Source organism: Aulostomus chinensis, chromosome 9 (assembly GCF_037954235.1).
Source record: "Aulostomus chinensis isolate RoL2024-O1b breed Wild chromosome 9, RoL_Achi_v1.0, whole genome shotgun sequence".
Classification (NCBI taxonomy): Eukaryota; Metazoa; Chordata; class Actinopteri; order Syngnathiformes; family Aulostomidae; genus Aulostomus; species Aulostomus chinensis.
The window spans coordinates 9,444,513-9,462,218 of NC_141328.1; the positions used below are offsets into that span (position 1 = coordinate 9,444,513).

The window sequence follows — 17,706 nt, forward strand, 5'->3', positions numbered from 1 at the left end:
TAAAAGTCTTAATCTGCTAGGTTAATTCAACCAAATAAATCGGTATATTGTAGGGGGAACTGAATAACTTTGTGTTTATCATGTTATTATTAATGATTCATCTCAAATTTTTTATTGCTTTGAATAATTTAACCTATTTGTTTCATTACCTGATAAAATGTTAACGATAAACTAAATTTGAGTATGAGCGTTGTGTTTCTTCTTTTTAAAAGTTTTTGCTATTCACTGGGGTCTGTCTTTTTGTCTGTCTGCATACCTGTCTGTGGGTCACTCTGTGATTGGATGGCATCTGGAGATGACTCAGGTTTCTGCACAAGAACTCAAATGCTGAAGTCAGAGATGAAAGTCAAAGATCGAACCAAGGGCTTTAACAATATCGGCTGGTCTAAGTTTGATAAACAAAATGACCAAACCCCAGTGCAATATCCAAATGGGTGTCAACAAACCATTTTAAATAACATATTGTTGTGCTGAAAAAACACTTAGGAAAATAGCTTTTTGTACAGAGTCCTTAAAAGTCACGCCATTATCATGTCAATATGCATTTCAACTGAAATGTCAATCATAATGTTTTCCATTATTGTGGATCATAATCAGTCAAAATAAACACATCTGCTTTTCTTTTTTTAAAATCCCAAATCATTCTGCCATAAAAAAATTTATTCAAATTTAAAAAGGAACATAATTTTGACAGGGTCTACACTGCCTGTGCACACTTAGCTTCATCATGGAAGACATTTCAACCTCCTTGGTGCTCTATCACAAAAATGACACTGAGGACAAGCAACCTTGTTAGCTATGACCAGAGATCGAAACGGGCGTATGTGTGTCGTACTTGTTCATGTTAAAAATGGGCAAAATAAGGACAGCTCTCTTTAGGGACGAGAGAAACGTTAAGCGTAATTGATTGGTTGATTCACAGAGGCGGTGCCCAAGAGTCCTCGTATTTGATTGGATGTTGATGAAGCAAGCGGCCAATGAATGTGTACGTTTCTATTGGACACTGTGAATGACAATTCAGGAACTCATACCCACACCGCATGTAGCGCAAAGAGGGAGGCGTAAACACTGATATAGCTTGATAGACAGCAAGGTAAGCAATAAAACTGAAAATAAAACCTAATCGTAAGCTACTGCGTACGCTTAAATGCTGTAAGTACGGTTTGTCTGAGTTGTTGTTAGTGGTAAATTTCACATTCGGTAATTTTCACGTTTAAGCTTCTTTGTATTAACGCAGTGGTTTGATTTGGTCTCGTTTATGGGGCATCGGGATCAGAGTCCGGCCTGCTAACGGCATCATTAGCCAGTGACAACGACTTTGGCGTGTTTGTCGTGCGCGGGAAATTTTGTTTTTACGGTATATTCACTTGAATGCACATCGATAAGCACTAATTATTGTCACTTGTCCACACTGACTCCAATATGACATAATTTCGCAGCACAAATGCGTACGATCGTCGACTGAAACCGTGTGTGTTGGTCACGATCGCGAGGTGGTGTGCTAGCGTGTGTTAGCCAGCAGCACTATCGCGAGTGCGCAGGAAAATCAACGTGACTAGGCCAGGGGTAGCTTCAACCTTTGGCATTTGATAATGTTTTATAGAGGAATAATGCTTGTTGGTCGCGTCATTTGGTGAATTTGTTGAGGAATATGACCCGTTGTTAAATAACGATTCACTCAAACATCAGTCTTGCTTGAGGTGACTATAGAGTAACGGTACAATCCTCGGCATGCTCATGGCCGTTAGGTTGTCATCCCCGAATAGCAAAATATTCCATTGACTTTGTAAAGCAGCTAATGTAATTCCGACCTAGGGCTTTGAAAGTGTGTTGATGAAAATGTATTCGTATATGTAGAGACGTTGAATTTTTCACGGATAAGTTCGGAAATACAATTATATAAGGTCTGTGTCCGAGGCCCATCAGGCTTTTGCGTGACCACCGACAGTATAGGGATGCAACAAGTTAGCCATGTTAATGTTGTGTAGGTAATTTAATCAGTTTTGTTGTACCACGTTTGAGTAACGTCACTTTAAACAAATGAGCTTGATTACCCATTAACTCACATTCTTCCTAACTTGATGTCTTTAGCATCGTCAGCAAACAGACGTTTGGCCAATGGCGTCATGATTCCATTGAGAAAATGGTGTAAGTTAGCATAGTAGTTTGTCAATTATGATAGTCGTCACCTGAACAACACCCCTGGTTTGATAGTAAATTAGACCCCCCCCCCCCATCCCTGAGTAGCATGCTAGCTGTAAGCTGTACCTGTGGCTTTTGCTAATTAGATCAGAAACAAATGATAGTTTTTAAATTTACGAGCACTAACTCCCTCAGAATTTGACAACTCTGCACATGGTAGTTTGTATATTCATGCTCACGTTACTTTTGGTGACACAGTACATGTGATAGCTTGTATGAACAAACTGCACAACAAAAATGTTGCCTTTCTTTGTAAACTATGTCGGGAACTTTCTCGCTTAACATTCCAAGTATCATAGACTTTGAAGAGGTTACACAGCCATGAAATCTTAGAAAAGTGTGTTCAGGCCTTCATGGAAATTTGCTTTTGTAATTTAGAGAAAAATATTCATTCATTCATCTCAAGTTACCTAAATGTTATATTTCTGTAAAAGCACACAGCTCCACAGCTATTTTTGTTCAATATACAGTTGTACATTTTGATGTTGATTTTCATTATTGTCACATATTCACAGATAGAGAATGTGTGATCATGTAAATTTTGCAGGGAAATGTATTTGCATAAAAATGTACGAGCCCAGTAGATCACTATGTTTGTATGTGCATTTGTAAATAGTTTAAACCAATTTGTATTCAATAATTTGCCATTTCGGATTTATGGCTAAAAAGAGGCCATCTTGTAAACTACAGCTTGTAGAGGTTTAAAAGTAAATAAGCTGGCATCCATATCTCCTTGATAATTAAGTCCTAGACATTAAAAAAAATCATCTTATGTCTGCTTGAATCGCCACCAGTGCATAGAGGTTCCGTTGTGAAAGTATTAGATGAATTTATTAGACTTCTTAAATTTGTGTTCATAAGGGCTCCGCAAAGGTTTTTGTTTTTTATCGTGAACCAAATTTTTTTGTATTCTTTGTTTTAGGTTATGGAGATGAGCTGCCACAATGAGTGCTTTGGATGTGGCCGCACTGGGCACTGGATCAAGAATTGTCCTACTGCCAGTGGATCGCGAGCACGTAGCAGCAAGAGTCGGGGACGAGGCAAGGGTACTATATACCATTCCAGTTACCCCCACTATGGGATCAAAATGTATTTAAACTGAAGTTCAAGCATATTCATCACTTTGATGTATTGTAATGCTCTGGATAAATACAGTTAGCATCTGGTAAAAGTTGTTCAGAAATGTGTCCAACAAAGAGATTAAATGGAACAGAAAAACTTGATGAAGTAAGCCATACTTTAATACTTTTTCTTCTGTGTCCTGACAGAGCTGTTCTGCTATCGGTGTGGAGACCAAGGACACATGGCCAGGGACTGTGACCAAACTGAAGATGGTGTGCATTGCAGATCTTTTTCTTTAGTTTCAGCTGTAGTTAGATTATTTAAAGTTAAACAATCTGCTTTTTAAAGTTTATGGATACATTTTTGATAACTGATGTATGTATCGGTCTTTCCCGATCAGCATGCTACAACTGCCACTTGTCTGGACACATTTCCCGTGACTGCAAGGAGCCCAAAAAGGAGAGGGAGCCGCTGTGCTATGCCTGCGGCAAGGCCGGTCACATGGCTCGTGAGTGTGATCATGCCGCTGAGCAGAAGTGCTACTCCTGCGGTGGGTTTGGCCATATCCAGAAACTGTGCGATAAGGTGAAATGTTACAGGTGAGTGTTGATGCATGGCCATACTTTTGAAAACATCCTACTTTGGCTAATGGTAAAGTAGTGTACTTGATTCTATATAACCTTATTGTAGTCTTGGTTGCCACTTAACACAACTTTTACTTGCACTGTCTCTGATGAGCCCTAACACTTGGTTATCTTCTCCAGGTGTGGTGAGATTGGTCACGTTGCTGTGCAGTGCAGTAAATCCAGTGAGACTAACTGCTACAAATGTGGAAATGCAGGCCATCTGGCAAAAGAGTGCACCCCTGAAGCCACAGCATAATCAGTGCCCTCTGTTGCCCCTCCTTTTTTCAGATTGATGGTTGGTTGTATTATTTTCTCTGAATCCTCTTCACTGGCCAAAGGTTGGCTAACAGAGGCTAGTCCCAGGCCAGTGAGCCTCTCGACATGTAATACAATGAAAGGGGTGAAAAAATATCTTTCTGCATTCAATACAAAAATGTTTTAGTTTGGTAGCGGTGTTATGTATAATGCTTTGTTAAAGAACCCCCCTTTCCAAGCCACTGGTGATCAGAGATGAATAAATGGGACGGAACATATGGGAACCTATAGGACCTCTAGGCTTGGTGAAGTGAGTCTCAGTAAAATGAGATAAAAGAAGGGATTAAATGGAAACCGAAGTTCCATGTATGGTTATTTTGGTTTGATTTAGTGGGATATGAGTTGGCCAAGAGAGAATGACAAGGAAACGGTTCATAACATGATGCATTTCAGCCCTACAAGCAGCTAAGTGGGCGCTAACAAACTACATGTTATATTGCTAAGATATAAACATTTTGGAGCTATTAAAAGAAACAAGTTCTTAAATAGAAAAATCTGTTTACAATTTAAATATCACTTGGTAGTCCAAGGTAGTTTTTTCCTTTAAAATGGCTTTTTTTCTTTTTATTACACCTTGGCTAAACTTAACATCAAGAGCAGTTGTCAGAACAGTCGAATTAGGAGTTATTTGGGAATGAAAAATGTTTTCACAGAAATCAATGTTATTTTTGTACAATATCACTTAGACTACTGTATAAATACCATTTGCTTGTACTCAGTTTTTAAGTCTGAAGGAAAGTGCAACTGAAGTCCTAGATAATAGAAATGTAATTTTAAACTATCAATAAAGCTGGAGGAGCACGGGGATAAACGTGTGATTGTGATTTGTAAATATGCTTTTCACATTTGTTTAATGTCAAGCTCTGATAAATGTTTTATTCCATCTCTTAAATTGCAAAACCCTTTTTCTTGAGTAACGGCTCCCACAACCAAAGACCTATGAGTTAACAAGCCACCTGGGCGTTTAAAGAATTAAAATATTTTTGCTTGATTTTAAAACTGCTCAGAAGGTGGAATGATACCTTTCTGGTTTTAATGACATTTCCAGTGAAAGAGAGATGTTCCCGTGTTTTGTTTTTATTGTTCACCTACACATTAAAATGTAGGTTGTTTACGATTAAGAGTTTCTTTCACATACCATACATGTCAAAGTGTAACGGTGATACTTTAATATGTAGCCATAAGTGTAAGGTATCCCTGGCGAACTCCTACTGGTTCCCTGCTACAAATACACAGCAAGATGCGACATCAATGATCCGAACTGGAATCACGTCCATGAAGTAAAATGGAGAATTTAGCCCGAATATTCGCCAACATCAATTAATGTTTACTCGTGTACAGACGGAACATTGTGATAAAACTATAGTGATAATACAGGGTAAAACCGTTCCACGAGACGGTGTGTTTCAGCGGCGTTTTCTTGAGAGCTGAAGGGATACTTCTTCTCACAAACACCGTTAGCTTAACTCCACCTCGCTCGGTGTCTAAAATGGCAGCGGTGCTTTGCAGTAAGACTGCTCATATGACGTCATCGTGTCTCGCCCAGTCAGAGAAAACATCTGAGAGCGAAAACAAGCAGCATCAGCGCGGCCGGAGCGAGCCGGCTCACGCGGGCTCCGTTTCATGCTCTTGTCTTTGTCTCTTCAACTCGGTGATTAATAAATGAGATGAGGGGACTCCAGATTTTTTACCGGGGCCTGTGCACCCTGAGTAACCGTCAAGCCAGACGCAAAACTGGGATTGTCGGTTCTCGGTGCGGGTTTTGCGGAATTCAGTCAAATAGCAAGGTACGGTTCGAGCGGCTATTGCGCCTGTGCACAGTCCAACAATATGTTGTTGACGAGGCGGTATTCTGTGTTTGTTTTAGATTTTGTTAAAGGTGTCGAGGTTGCATACAATCTTGCATGCAACTTTTTTTTTTGAGATGTGACTGGCATGGATGAAGCAACATCAGAGACTACAGATGTAGCTTGCTGTTGTTCCCTCATGAGAAAAAAAACACTCACAGATACAGCGTGTTCCCAGTTTGTTTTATTACCCCAGTTACAAAAACACAGTGTGAAAGTACATTAAGCCACATAGCTGTATGTATATGTTTTACAATGTATGTTCTATGTCAGCATGGATGCTGAGTCTGTTTCTTCCGTAGCAAAAGCAGTACATTTATGTGGCTGTCACCATGCCAGATTTCCTCAACACACTTAACAAATTATAACGATAATATCGCGGTATATTGTCAATTTGATAACAATGCTATCAGTTATATTAAGTTTTAAAGTCCCCCAAGTGTCAAAGTGGTTTTGTCTTCTTTCCACTGTTGAAAATCTGACCTTCTCTGTATAAAATGATGGAAATGCCAAAAAATTATAATGGAAGACTTCCACATTCACAGATGGAAGTGCTCTCTATAAAAAAGTGGTCCTTATAGCATGATTTGTGGTTTGATGTAATCCTGGTCCAGTGTTCAACATGGACTAATATATTAAGGAATTTTGAAGCGTCCAGTGCACAAGTTGCTTCAATGGTATGATGTACAATTGGATTTTTTTTGATGAAGGAGAAGAGTTTGTGATTTATTTATATTTGTTTTTTTCACTACATGTGCACACAAAAGCGACCTTTTGGATTGGAAGAACTGCTCCTTTTTTTCTTTTTAAAAAAACAAAAGACATCAATTATTTATAATTCTGTCAGATTTCTGTCCCACCCTATTTTAAACATTATTTCAAATCATTCTTCTGCTATCCAACTATTTTGTCTGTTTTCTTCATCGCTCCTTGTTTGACTGATTAAACTTTGTCCAACTTTCCTTTCTCTAGCCACAGCCAAACTTTGGACTGTTGTTTGATATCGATGGGGTGCTCGTGCGGGGAAGGATGCCAATCCCGGCAGCAAAAAAGGCGTTTGAGAAGTTGGTTGATTCTCAGGGACAATTTGTGGTGCCAGTTGTTTTTGTGACTAATGCAGGGAATTGCCTCCGACAAACAAAAGCAGACCAACTTTCCCACATCCTGGGAGTACCTGTGAGTTGCCACACAAATCATTGCTGAAGCTTTCTGTCTGTTTAATGTAGAAAAGATAGACATGTATTATTTTTATTTAAATTTGGTGTCCCATACTATTATCCTCTCTATAACACTATTCCTAGATCACACAAGATCAAGTCATCATGTCACATAGTCCATTGAGAATGTTCAAGAAGTTCCATGACAAGTGTGTGCTGGTGTCAGGACAAGGACCAGTCCTGGAAATAGCTAAAAAGTATCCTTGAATCTTTTTTTTTTGTTTTTTTTTTTGTGAATGATTTGAATTGATATTTGTTCCAGTGTCTCCACTTCTCCTTAACACTCTGTCCTTAGTGTCGGCTTTAAGAACGTTGTCAGTATTGATATGCTGAGGGAATCCTTCCCATTGCTTGACATGGTGGATCATAACAGGAGACCCAAACTGCCTGTAAGTAGATACTTCTTAGAGTGATATTTCATCTAAAGAGTATAATTTTTCTTAAACAACTCACAAATAGGTGTCTTAAGCTCATAAATATATTTTTCCTGCTTTCATCACCACTTTTTGACTCCAGAAGTCAAAAAAACATCATGTGACAAACTCACAAGTGCATCGCTTGGTATAATCCACGTCCTCTTTATCCAGCCATATTCTCAGCAATCCACAAATATTTGATTTGGCTAAATACAAACGATAATACTTTAGATTTGTTCACAGTAGTACCAGGTGTGACAAGCTGGCGCATTCACTTGAACCCATTCATGGCAGTGCCACACTAGAACACCACATACTGTATAAGGTCTGCAAATCTCTTGTCCTGTATTCTCATTATCTTATGTTTAATGACATTTATATGCTCTTGTGATTGTGCCCTCTCATTTTAATTACTTCTCCTAATGTCCCTGAAATACCACTTCTCTCTACTCATCACACGTAGCCACACAGCAGATGGTTACACAACACAAGACACATGGACTGCAATAAAAAAAAAAAAAAGTTCCTGTTGAAGTTTCTATCTTATCCAACCTGATTGATGTGTCCTGCATCTTAGCCACCAAACTAATAGTCTGTGTTGAGGTGCGCTAAAGATGATGAAAAGAGAAATATTACTTGGGATTCCATTTTGATTAACAATAACACTCATTTAGTCTCTCTCTTTTTTTTGTAATTTTAGTCAAACCCTGTGAGCAATTTGCCTAAGGTTGAAGGTGAGTTCATGCACCTTTATTTTACTTGTCTCATAGTTGTCAGATGTCATCTCTCTTTCTCTCTCTCTCTTTTTTTTAATAATATCTTGATATTGGGTTAATTTTTCCCCCTCATATATTTCCATGCACAGCTGTGGTTCTGTTTGGAGAGCCAATTCGATGGGAGACCAATCTGCAGCTGATTATTGACATTTTATTGACCAATGGTAACCTCAGTAGTGTTCACCTAACTCAAAATACGCCTCACCTCCCCCTGCTGGCCTGCAACATGGACCTAATGTGGATGGCAGAGGCGCATTCTCCACGGTAACCTTGAAGTTTCAGCACTGCAACAAAACAAGATTAGCGAACAAAGAATTGTACAAATGTGTCTTATGATCTCATCATATTTACGCTCTTGTTCTGTATCAGGTTTGGCCATGGAACGTTTCTTGTGTGTTTGGAGAACATCTACAAGAAGATAACAGGTAAAGACCTGAAGTATGATGCCCTGATGGGAAAACCAAGTGAGCTGACCTACCATTTTGCGGAGTACCTCATCAGGTTCCAGGTCATGCAGAGGCAATGGAAACAACCCATCACGTCCCTTTACGCTATAGGGTAAGACAATATCCTTCTGAATTGAAAATATACTCAAACATCATATGGACCAATAATAATTCATTTTTGACGTCTGATTATGATACACATGCTCAGAAAAAGTAATGGAAAGAGCTAGGAAGCAAGAATAAGCCCTCCAGACTAAAATAGGAATCTTGCTTCACTTTGTATATCATAATGCAAGTGAATATGTGTTGACTCACTTTCAGAATGATTTACGGTATCCTTGTATGTATAATATATATCAGCAAAGCAGAACAGCTGGCTTGTTATTGAATGCAACATTGAAGGCTTCATTTCAGAACTTCACCTTTCACCTTTTTTAATGTCACATGTAATTTTGAACAGGGGTAGTTTGTATATGCGAACTTTGATTTCAATGAAGGAATAATACTTGATCGGTATTAGTTTGTTTCTAGAAAAGTAGAAGTTACAGTCGGCCCATTTTAAATGTAACTGAAATAAAGGTAAAAAAGTACTGTATACTCACTGGTAAGTGTGGAGCCCTAGAGTGGCCGTAGAGGTATTTTTTGTTTGTTTGTTTGTTTGTTTTTGGTCCTGGAGAGGAAAAAAGGGGACGAGATATAATGTGTCCCTTCAGTTGAGTTCATTACCCGTCTAGGGTGTACCCCGTCTTACACCCGAAAGCTGCTGGGATAGACTCCAGAAGACAAAAGAAGCAATAACAGCTAGTAAATGTTACGATTTGATCTGAAAACACATTTGTTGGAGCCACTGACTAGTTTCCTCTTCTACACATTTAGAGATAACCTAATGACTGACATCTATGGTGCTAATCTATACAACCGCTACCTGGATGAGAGAGTCGCAAGAAAGAACCCCAAAGCCATTGCCAAGATGGTGACTGCCACCGGGTCCACCACCACAGTGCCCCAGGAGGAGGAGATAGACAACCTCTGGGAGAGCGAGTTAGCAATGCCCTCTGCCACCTCCTGCAAATCAGTCCTAGTCTGCACAGGGGTCTATAATCCCAATGCAGCGGTGCCATGTGACGCAAACCATATCATCAAAGAGACTGTGTTCCATGGGCACCGGGACTTCAGATTTGACCCGGCACTGGTAGAACCGGGTCACATTGTGCAGGATGTGGCAGAAGCTGTTGAGCTCATCTTTGAGCAGGAAAAGTTTGTGCCTCAGTAGAGTTTTGAGCCGACAGATATAAGAGGATCCTACTAGAGGGAGGTGCACTGTGCTGTTACACTGTGGAAATTGTTGAATCACCTGTAAAAGCATTTAGACAAAAAAAATAAAAACGGTCAACCAGGAGACACATTTTAGAGGAAATACCTTTATGTTACTGCTTATTCAACTGATCTTTTATATTGTTTAAAGTCATAGTCTTAAATTGCCAGTTTCTCTTTAATTGAAAGTGTAATAACTGCCTTATTTGACCATACTATTTTTAGATATATTAATGGTTTAGATAATTGTAAATCCTGATAACATCCTATATTTATTACAAGAATTTACCACTGTTTCTATGATGCAGTCAAATAATATTTGACCTTTTGTCATTGCATTTGTTTACCCATCTATCCTGAAAAATCTATGCATGGATATGAGTGTAATACTTGTACTGTAAAACACCTGTTTAAATGTGCAATATTGTCTTCCTGTAATACTGTCTGTCTACATATTGTCTAGTTGTGAGAGCCTTGGCCAGTATTTGCACAGATCAGAGACTTTCATCTTTGTTACATGTAACCATAACTTCCTGCCATGACCTCTTTAATTCAAACATTGAAATACATCTTTCCGTTTTGAACTTTGGAAAAAAAATTAGACATTTATTTAGATATAATGCCAATCAAAGCTTTTAATGCCCTATATTTGGCCATTTGTAGTATTTCACTCTCTGTAAATACCTTAACTGATGGAAATACAAGTCCTTCCCAACATTTGTGGACTGTTTCTTTCTTCCTTTTTTTTTCTTTCACTAAAAAATGATCCACAATATATAGCCACAATATTGACAGTTGCATATTTGTTTACAATCATGCTGACCTCTAGTTCAATCCTCTTGTTTAGAGCACTATTAGTTGTGTAGGTTTGACAGCTCAATCGAAAGGGAAATATATGGCATGCAGTGTATATATTGTTTGTTGACATGCCTATACCAAATAATGAGTATCTTGGGATTTCCAGTTTAATTAATTTCCAGTAAAATAAGCCAATATTCTCTGATAATGCTGCAATAGAAGTTGTTATGACAGCCGATACTCAATTTCACTTGGATTGTTTGCATTTATCTGGCATATTTCCTGCTCAGATAAAAGAGACTTACTATGATGTTAGTTTGCAGTGGACTATATAATGACACTTCCCTGAAAAAAAAACTTTATGAAACAAAGGATATCTATGTTGCCGTGTTGTTTCGGCCTTCACTTCTGCAGTATTTGTGTACAATCTGTAGTAGAAGTAAGAGGAGGTCCTTAGGTAGCCTTTATCTTTATATTGTGCTTCTTGTGCAACACATCCAGTACTTGAGGCAGTAACTCCATGTTTATGTTTGGTCTCTGTAGATCCTCAGTCCTAAGAAGAGTCTCTGTTTGTGTACTGAACTCTCCAAGATTGGTGTGTAGCCTCCTCCTGTGTTTGGGTCTAAGTGAGAGCAAAGAGTCTGCCTCAAGTCCAGAATGTCTCTCTTCTATGTATATTATGAACATGGAGTTCTTGGCCAGTCTCAGACTCCATAAAAGTGGAACAACGAGGCAGCATATCATCATTGCCATCACAGTGCTGTAACCCCAACCGGCACAGCTCTTCGGGGCGCAAGATTTAAAGTAGTCATCACTGAGTTTGGTGATGGGTGTTTGAGCCACAGAGCTCGGACTGGTGCATGTGGGCTCTTGAGAAACAGCAGCCTTGTTCTTCAGTAGCCAGTTCCTCAGGTATTTAATCCTGCAGTCACAGTGGAAGGGGTTGCCAGAGAGGGAGAGCTTTTTAAGGCCAATCAATCTGTCAAACTGACCTGAAGGGATGGTGGTGAGATGATTGCTCTGCATGTAGAGCTCTGTGGTGTCTGAGGGCAGGTAAGGCACCTCCATTAGTTGAAGAGAGCTGCAGTTGACCTGTAGACCAGCAGGCGGGAGGGCTGTACATAGACAGGGCTGACCATAAGCAGATGGGCATGATGTGGTCAAGAGGAGGAGGACAGCTATTCCGGAACTGGGGAGCATTCTGCAGGATCAAGGAAATGTTTTGTCCTTTCATTGTGAAAGAAAGAGAGGGATTTTTTCAGCAGGTTGGTTCATATATTGGAATATCATTAAATCAAATTTTAAACGTAAAGATTAATCTTAATTTGAATTAGGGATGCACAATATTGAATTTATTTTGCTGACATTTCATATGTCCATGTTTTCAACTTATTTTGGCAAATAGCTGTTATTCTTTTACTGATGTTCTTTTTATCTGTATAAAAAAAATTCATATATTCCAATTATGAATACTGAAAAGCATGTAAACATTAATTTAAATATTTCTTTGCCTCCATAGTATTTGGAAAAGAGCTAAAATCATAGACTTAAATCAAGAGACTTGAGCAAAGCTGGGTCCATATAAATATCAGCTGCTGGTACTAATATATTTTAAAAAATGAGCAATAACTGCTGATATTATAAAATGCTTCCCCACTTTAAATGTCACTATCAATGGTAAGGGGGTGAAACAAGTAATTCAAGATATTCCCACAAAACAAGGCTGAAAAAAAAACAACTAACCTTTTAAAATCAAACCAACCTGGGAGTTTCTTCTCATGTTGCCAGTCATCCTGAAGAATTTCATACACACTCTGTTCTGGTCCAAGTTGCATTTGAGCTAATTTCCTGACCTAACAGTTTTGGAACTGACACATTGTTAGAAGAACGTCAGAGTGAGGAGAACACCAGTAACGCTACGGTCATGGCACATCTGACGTGAAGGAAATCCATCTGTTTTAAGGAGATAAGAGTTTATCAAATATCATGGAGGCAGCTATGTGGTGCTCTCCCACACTGACATCCACAGTTACTGCAGTGCTGAGGACGTAACGGTCACATGTATTTTTTTTTTTACGCAATTGAATGCATCTATGAAAGTCTCAGGGGAACACCTTGAGATATAAAGTACAGTAAAAAGGACATGAATGGTGATTAAAGGAAAAAAAGTCAACCTTTCGCAGCTTCAGAGACAGTATTTACAATGAAGAGGTAGGTATGAATGTTTATTTTCATAGACTAATCCTTGAAGAAATTGTGCAGCAGGTACACTTTTCACCCATAGGTGGTGTAATGACACAGAATTTGCTTTTCTTTTGATATCACTGTAATGCAAACCCTCTAGAGGAAATACTGCAACACTGGTGGAAAGTACTGTTGAAGGCTGGAAATGGAAGATTTGAGTATCTTGTAGTGGCAGTAATAAGAAATGCATTAGTCAGAATAGGAAATGAAGCCAATGTCATTTTTCCTTAATTCACACTGAAGTATATAACAGACTGGAGAACAAAAACAACACATTCATACCATAAGTCATATATTTGTTTATTTTGCGTTCTCAACATTGTCACAGTTGAAGTTTTACAATAACTGGGGTCTTACTGACTCACTACTCACTGTACAAACAGAATGCACATATAAATGAGGCCATTCTTGTGTTTTCCTTTTTTTTTTTTAATGTGTCTCGCCAGACCGAACAGCTTGCAGCAGGATGTGTGTATGTTTGTGTATATTTGTGTATGTGTATGTGGAATGCATGTATGAAAAGAGAGCTTGGTGTAAATGGTGGCGAACTTTCTAACAGTCTGTTTTTTGTTTGTTTTTTTAAATTTCTACAGCAAATGTCAGTTCACTGGAGGCAGAGACAATCGATATGTTCATATATCACCCCTCACGTCAATCCATGAGGGGATGTTTATACATCCTGATCTTAACTGCAGATATCAGAATAGAGTACTGGTCATATACACACTATGTACAGTTTCTTTAAACCTCTTCTTGGTCCCTTTACAACTTCATAAAGATAAACTCTCCTTCCGAGCAGGTAATCAGTTTGCACATCAAAACCCCATATTTACATGATGACAGCCCTCAGCGAAGGAAGTGCAACGTTCTTTATGTTTGTAATGTACACAATGGCTTTGTTGATGAAATGCATGCTGAGCTTCAGTAACTATCAGCCTAACACGAAAAAACAGCAAGAACACATCAACATCGGGAAACCAAAAGTCAAAATGTTATAGGCTGATTTTTCTTTTCTTTCAATCAGCTCACAGTGAATAGGACACGTGATGCATCAGATCCATGCAGTGCATTGTTGGAGTACTTTCTCATAAAGACTGACTGCAGACATTTGAAACACAACAGAACACACCAAAATCAACAGACTCCTTGGATTAACATCATTCAGAATCATAGCAAAAATATTAAATCAATGGAGAGACACATTCAGCTGATCGTTCAATACATGATATGTCTGTCTTTTGAGCCTTCTTCATGAGGAGAAACTTGTGAGCCCGGTTCATGGCAATGGTTCTCTTTGTGAATGTTAAAATACATTTACAACCTGAATATTGGGACAAATAGTTTACTGTCACTAATTTACACACTATAATAGACTCTTATTTGTATAATGTAGAAAGTTATTCTTTACATATGCCCAGTTCCTTTGTTCATTTTGTATTTCTGCTATATAACTGCATTTCCTGAAAAAAATGAAAGTGTTCTTTCATATGTGCTTATCCAGCAAAATATTTCTGTTCAGCCCAAAGAGAAGTATATTCCTTTATTAAAATATATACACACATTCCTCTCTCCACTGTGAACTGTGTAAGTATTTATATATTCTTAAATGGAAAAGTTTTTTTTTTCTTTTTTTTTCACCTGAATCTCGTTCTGGACAACATAACAAAAAACTTCCACTCTCAGTACAAGTCTGCATTTCTGAACATGATTGCACTTGAAAGTTGCGATGGTAACACTGATTTTGTTATACAATGTGCAGAGGATAGCCTCACATCAATAACATTACATGCAAAAAATCACTTACTAGACATTCCACTGAACTCCATGTCTGTACCTCTCGTAAGACCACGAGGACAGCCGCACATTAATTTACCAAGACTGACAGGGGTCAAAAACAAAAGAAATAAATAAATAATGACGCAACATGAAAATGCATAAATCGGAGGGACACCTTGTTTGCTCTTAATGTTCAAAATCAGTACAAAGATATTGCACATATGATAGAAAATAAGATGAAAAAAATACTTTACTATGTAAGAACTGATTTTATTCACCTATCAAAACTTCTTGGTGAAATATACTGAACAAGGCAAAAGAACATTTAAGTGTTTTTGATTTTATGAGTCAAGAGAGCAGCTGTTGTATATTGTAAAGGCAATAGACTTTTGTGTGGGTGCATTTAAACACAGAGCCTCCGAGTGCATCTAAAATACAGTTTCACTGTTCATCTCAATTACATTTAACAGTTTAAACTGCCACAGAATGAGTAGTTAAGTGAGATTAAATGCAACCCAGTTTCTTAATCCTAAAAGTTGACATGAAAAGTCTGCTTTGAGGCTTTAGCTGGGAGAGCACACAGCATTTTGAGGCCCATATGCAACAGCCGCAATCCAGACGCTCCATCCGATCCATTCGAAAGGCAAAAAATTCCAGAATAGATTATAGGCTGGACTGAACGGGAGTTCACTCCTTTCAGTTCTACATCCTGCTACCCCAGTCAGTATAATACTGATAAAATTCAATTTTGTTGATAATAATTGTAAGTATAATCTTACAAATTACTTTACGCACAATATACTGTACAGGAAGTCTTGACTAAATAGATTATGCATTAATAATTGGCACATTTAATTATGAGAGCTAAGAGACAACACATATAGCTGTCATCTACAGTAAATACAGCACTAGAACTACTATGACTGAGACTCAGTTGCTTACCTGTCCTGTGACTTAGGTTTGTGTGAAATGATTATATCTAGGTTCTTAAATACATATGAGCTCTAGGGGAGGCAACAACAAATAGCATTCATATGATGACAGGATCTGCAAACCAAAGAAATAAGTCTTGACTTTCAAAAGGCTGTGCACAGGAAATTATGCCATCATTATGACAGAGAAAACAGTCAGCAGTGTTCTCGTGTCAGGTTGTCTTTCCTCCTGATTATATGAAGGTAAGACAGGCTATTGAGAGGATGAAGCAGTGGGGTGCGGCTTGCTGAGTCAGCCGTCACGGCCAGGCTGTGTGTGTGTATGTGTGTGTGTGTGTGGAAAAACAAAGGGTTTCTTCCTGAAAAGAATCCCCCCACCCCCCTCCCCGCAAAACCCTGATGGGGGCAAACCCATAATCAGACAAACTAGTAAAGGCCCCTGGTGGAAGATTTGAGTCCAATTTCCATCCTGCATATTAGTTGGACCTGGAGGTGAGAAGGTGACTGCTCACAGCAGCAGTCAAACACAGTGGACAGGCCATAGAGTTACGCTGTCAGTCCCTTTGGTGTCAGAAATTGTCCTTCCTTCATTATTGTTTCTCCTTTGACCCTCTCTGTGTTAGAGCATCACACTACGGTGCTGATGCCACTGTGTTTGGGTTTGGGTCCACCAGGTGCCGAGCCCGCTTGCTGATTGTGGTGGTGAGGAGCATGCTGGGAGTGTGAGGGGTGATGAGAATGCTGGCTGTAATGGCTGTGCTGTGAATGGGTGTGTTGGTGTGCATGTGAGGAGTAGGCCGGGTGCTTATGGTACTGTGTGTGTGGAGGGGGGTGGTAGTGGTGGTGGTGGTGGTAAGGTGGCGGGTTCTGTGGGACTTGTGGGCAGTACTGGGAATGGTGACCATGGTGCTGGACCTGCACCGCATGTGCTGCCTGTGCTGTGTGGTGTAGGTTGGTCGGGTGGGGCTTGTGAGATATAAGGGTGGGGTGACCCGGTGGAGGAAAAGGGGGGTGGCTCTGGGATGTCGGTTTGCCTCTCTTGCTGCCAAAGAGCGACCCGAGGATGGAGGTTGATGCTGAGTTGGGGAGGGAAGGATGGTCGCGTGGTGTGCCTTCACGTGGTGTAGTGGCTCTCCGGCGTGTGTGGGGGCTGCTAATGATGGACCCCTGAAGGAGGAAAAATAGGTAACAGCATGTCTGTCAGACAATATGCATGTGCTTCTACACAAAAGCTACCAGCAGGGTGAATTCACAGTTTTCCTATTTTAGCTAAACAAGTAGCAAAATGTTATACAGCATGCAAATGAGAAACTAAAAATGTTTTCATGGTAGGCAAAAGCAATACTAGGAATATTTCAGCTTTATGAAGAAGACAGCCTATATTCACTGCAGTTCAAGAGCTAACTGGTAACTGGGTCCATCTGCAACAAAACTAATTATGAAAATATCATACTGAGCATAAATAATGAGGGTAGAAGAGACAATATTTCATTTTTATTGCAGTCAAGAGTGCCAAAACCCACTAAGAGTCACACATGCAACTTGTTAAAATAAATGGAGGCAAAGTTTTCTACATGCAGAGGATGTGACAGGCAAACTCATCATCCACAGCATTAGCATTCGGCTAAAGGTCAGAGGGCAGGAGGAGCTAAGCTCTTGAGTACAGACTTCACAACAGGCCTTTCCTTCCATCCTGGGTTTAACACTACTCACTATCCACAAGTGATTTCTATTT

The 17,706-nt window shown here is 39.2% G+C and overlaps 4 protein-coding genes across 21 annotated transcripts in view; 2 read left to right on the forward strand and 2 right to left on the reverse strand.

The window, feature by feature from the left end:
• The first annotated feature begins 944 nt into the window (after positions 1-944).
• On the forward strand, positions 945-5,016 carry cnbpa (CCHC-type zinc finger, nucleic acid binding protein a). 6 transcript variants are annotated; one of them, XM_086213622.1, is made up of 6 exons: positions 1,027-1,093; positions 2,092-2,148; positions 3,125-3,242; positions 3,471-3,536; positions 3,665-3,863; positions 4,029-5,016. In XM_086213622.1, exons 3-6 carry the CDS (start codon positions 3,128-3,130, stop codon positions 4,144-4,146), a joined length of 498 nt encoding a protein of 165 aa, XP_086069748.1. In that variant the 5' UTR covers positions 1,027-1,093; positions 2,092-2,148; positions 3,125-3,127; the 3' UTR covers positions 4,147-5,016. The 6 variants fall into 6 exon arrangements, with proteins under 6 accessions (XP_086069744.1, XP_086069747.1, XP_086069748.1 ...); XM_086213619.1 differs by having other exon boundaries at positions 1,030-1,093; positions 3,125-3,248; XM_086213618.1 differs by lacking the exon at positions 2,092-2,148 and having other exon boundaries at positions 945-1,093; positions 3,125-3,248.
• A 740-nt stretch (positions 5,017-5,756) lies between these two features.
• LOC147255723 (haloacid dehalogenase-like hydrolase domain-containing 5) lies at positions 5,757-10,931 on the forward strand. Its single transcript, XM_086213613.1, has 8 exons — positions 5,757-5,992; positions 7,025-7,228; positions 7,354-7,466; positions 7,565-7,658; positions 8,386-8,419; positions 8,551-8,725; positions 8,831-9,019; positions 9,784-10,931. Exons 1-8 carry the CDS (start codon positions 5,873-5,875, stop codon positions 10,178-10,180), a joined length of 1,326 nt encoding a protein of 441 aa, XP_086069739.1. The 5' UTR covers positions 5,757-5,872; the 3' UTR covers positions 10,181-10,931.
• gp9 (glycoprotein IX platelet) lies at positions 6,232-12,969 on the reverse strand. Of its 4 annotated transcripts, none has more exons than XM_086213614.1 (2): positions 12,763-12,969; positions 6,232-12,220 (listed from the first exon to the last, which is right to left on the reverse strand). In XM_086213614.1, exons 1-2 carry the CDS (start codon positions 12,852-12,854, stop codon positions 11,473-11,475), a joined length of 840 nt encoding a protein of 279 aa, XP_086069740.1. In that variant the 5' UTR covers positions 12,855-12,969; the 3' UTR covers positions 6,232-11,472. The 4 variants fall into 4 exon arrangements, with proteins under 4 accessions (XP_086069740.1, XP_086069743.1, XP_086069742.1 ...); XM_086213617.1 differs by having other exon boundaries at positions 12,782-12,927; XM_086213616.1 differs by having other exon boundaries at positions 6,232-12,246; positions 12,782-12,924.
• Positions 12,970-13,548: 579 nt separating this feature from the next.
• iqsec1a (IQ motif and Sec7 domain ArfGEF 1a) overlaps positions 13,549-17,706 on the reverse strand; it is a 119,811-nt gene continuing 115,653 nt past the window's right edge. For 9 of the 10 annotated variants that reach the window (XM_086213626.1, XM_086213627.1, XM_086213625.1 and 6 more), the window contains one exon: positions 13,549-17,138. In XM_086213626.1, the coding sequence (XP_086069752.1) occupies positions 16,599-17,138 (540 nt within the window). In that variant the 3' untranslated portion in view covers positions 13,549-16,598. The remainder of the gene's footprint in view (positions 17,139-17,706) is intronic. The other variant, XM_086213633.1, reaches the window with a different exon arrangement.

Coding starts and splice junctions, on each gene's coding strand:
- cnbpa (XM_086213618.1), top strand. CDS start 3,128: ATGGAGATGAGCTGCCACAATGAGTGCTTTGGATGTGGCCGCACTGGG. Junction 3,249..3,470: donor GAGTCGGGGACGAGGCAAGG/GTACTATATACC, acceptor GTGTCCTGACAG/AGCTGTTCTGCTATCGGTGT. Junction 3,864..4,028: donor GATAAGGTGAAATGTTACAG/GTGAGTGTTGAT, acceptor TATCTTCTCCAG/GTGTGGTGAGATTGGTCACG.
- LOC147255723 (XM_086213613.1), top strand. CDS start 5,873: ATGAGGGGACTCCAGATTTTTTACCGGGGCCTGTGCACCCTGAGTAAC. Junction 7,229..7,353: donor CCCACATCCTGGGAGTACCT/GTGAGTTGCCAC, acceptor CACTATTCCTAG/ATCACACAAGATCAAGTCAT. Junction 7,659..8,385: donor ACAGGAGACCCAAACTGCCT/GTAAGTAGATAC, acceptor TTGTAATTTTAG/TCAAACCCTGTGAGCAATTT.
- gp9 (XM_086213614.1), bottom strand. CDS start 12,854: ATGCAACTTGGACCAGAACAGAGTGTGTATGAAATTCTTCAGGATGAC. Junction 12,221..12,762: donor GGTTGGTTTGATTTTAAAAG/GTTAGTTGTTTT, acceptor TTGATCCTGCAG/AATGCTCCCCAGTTCCGGAA.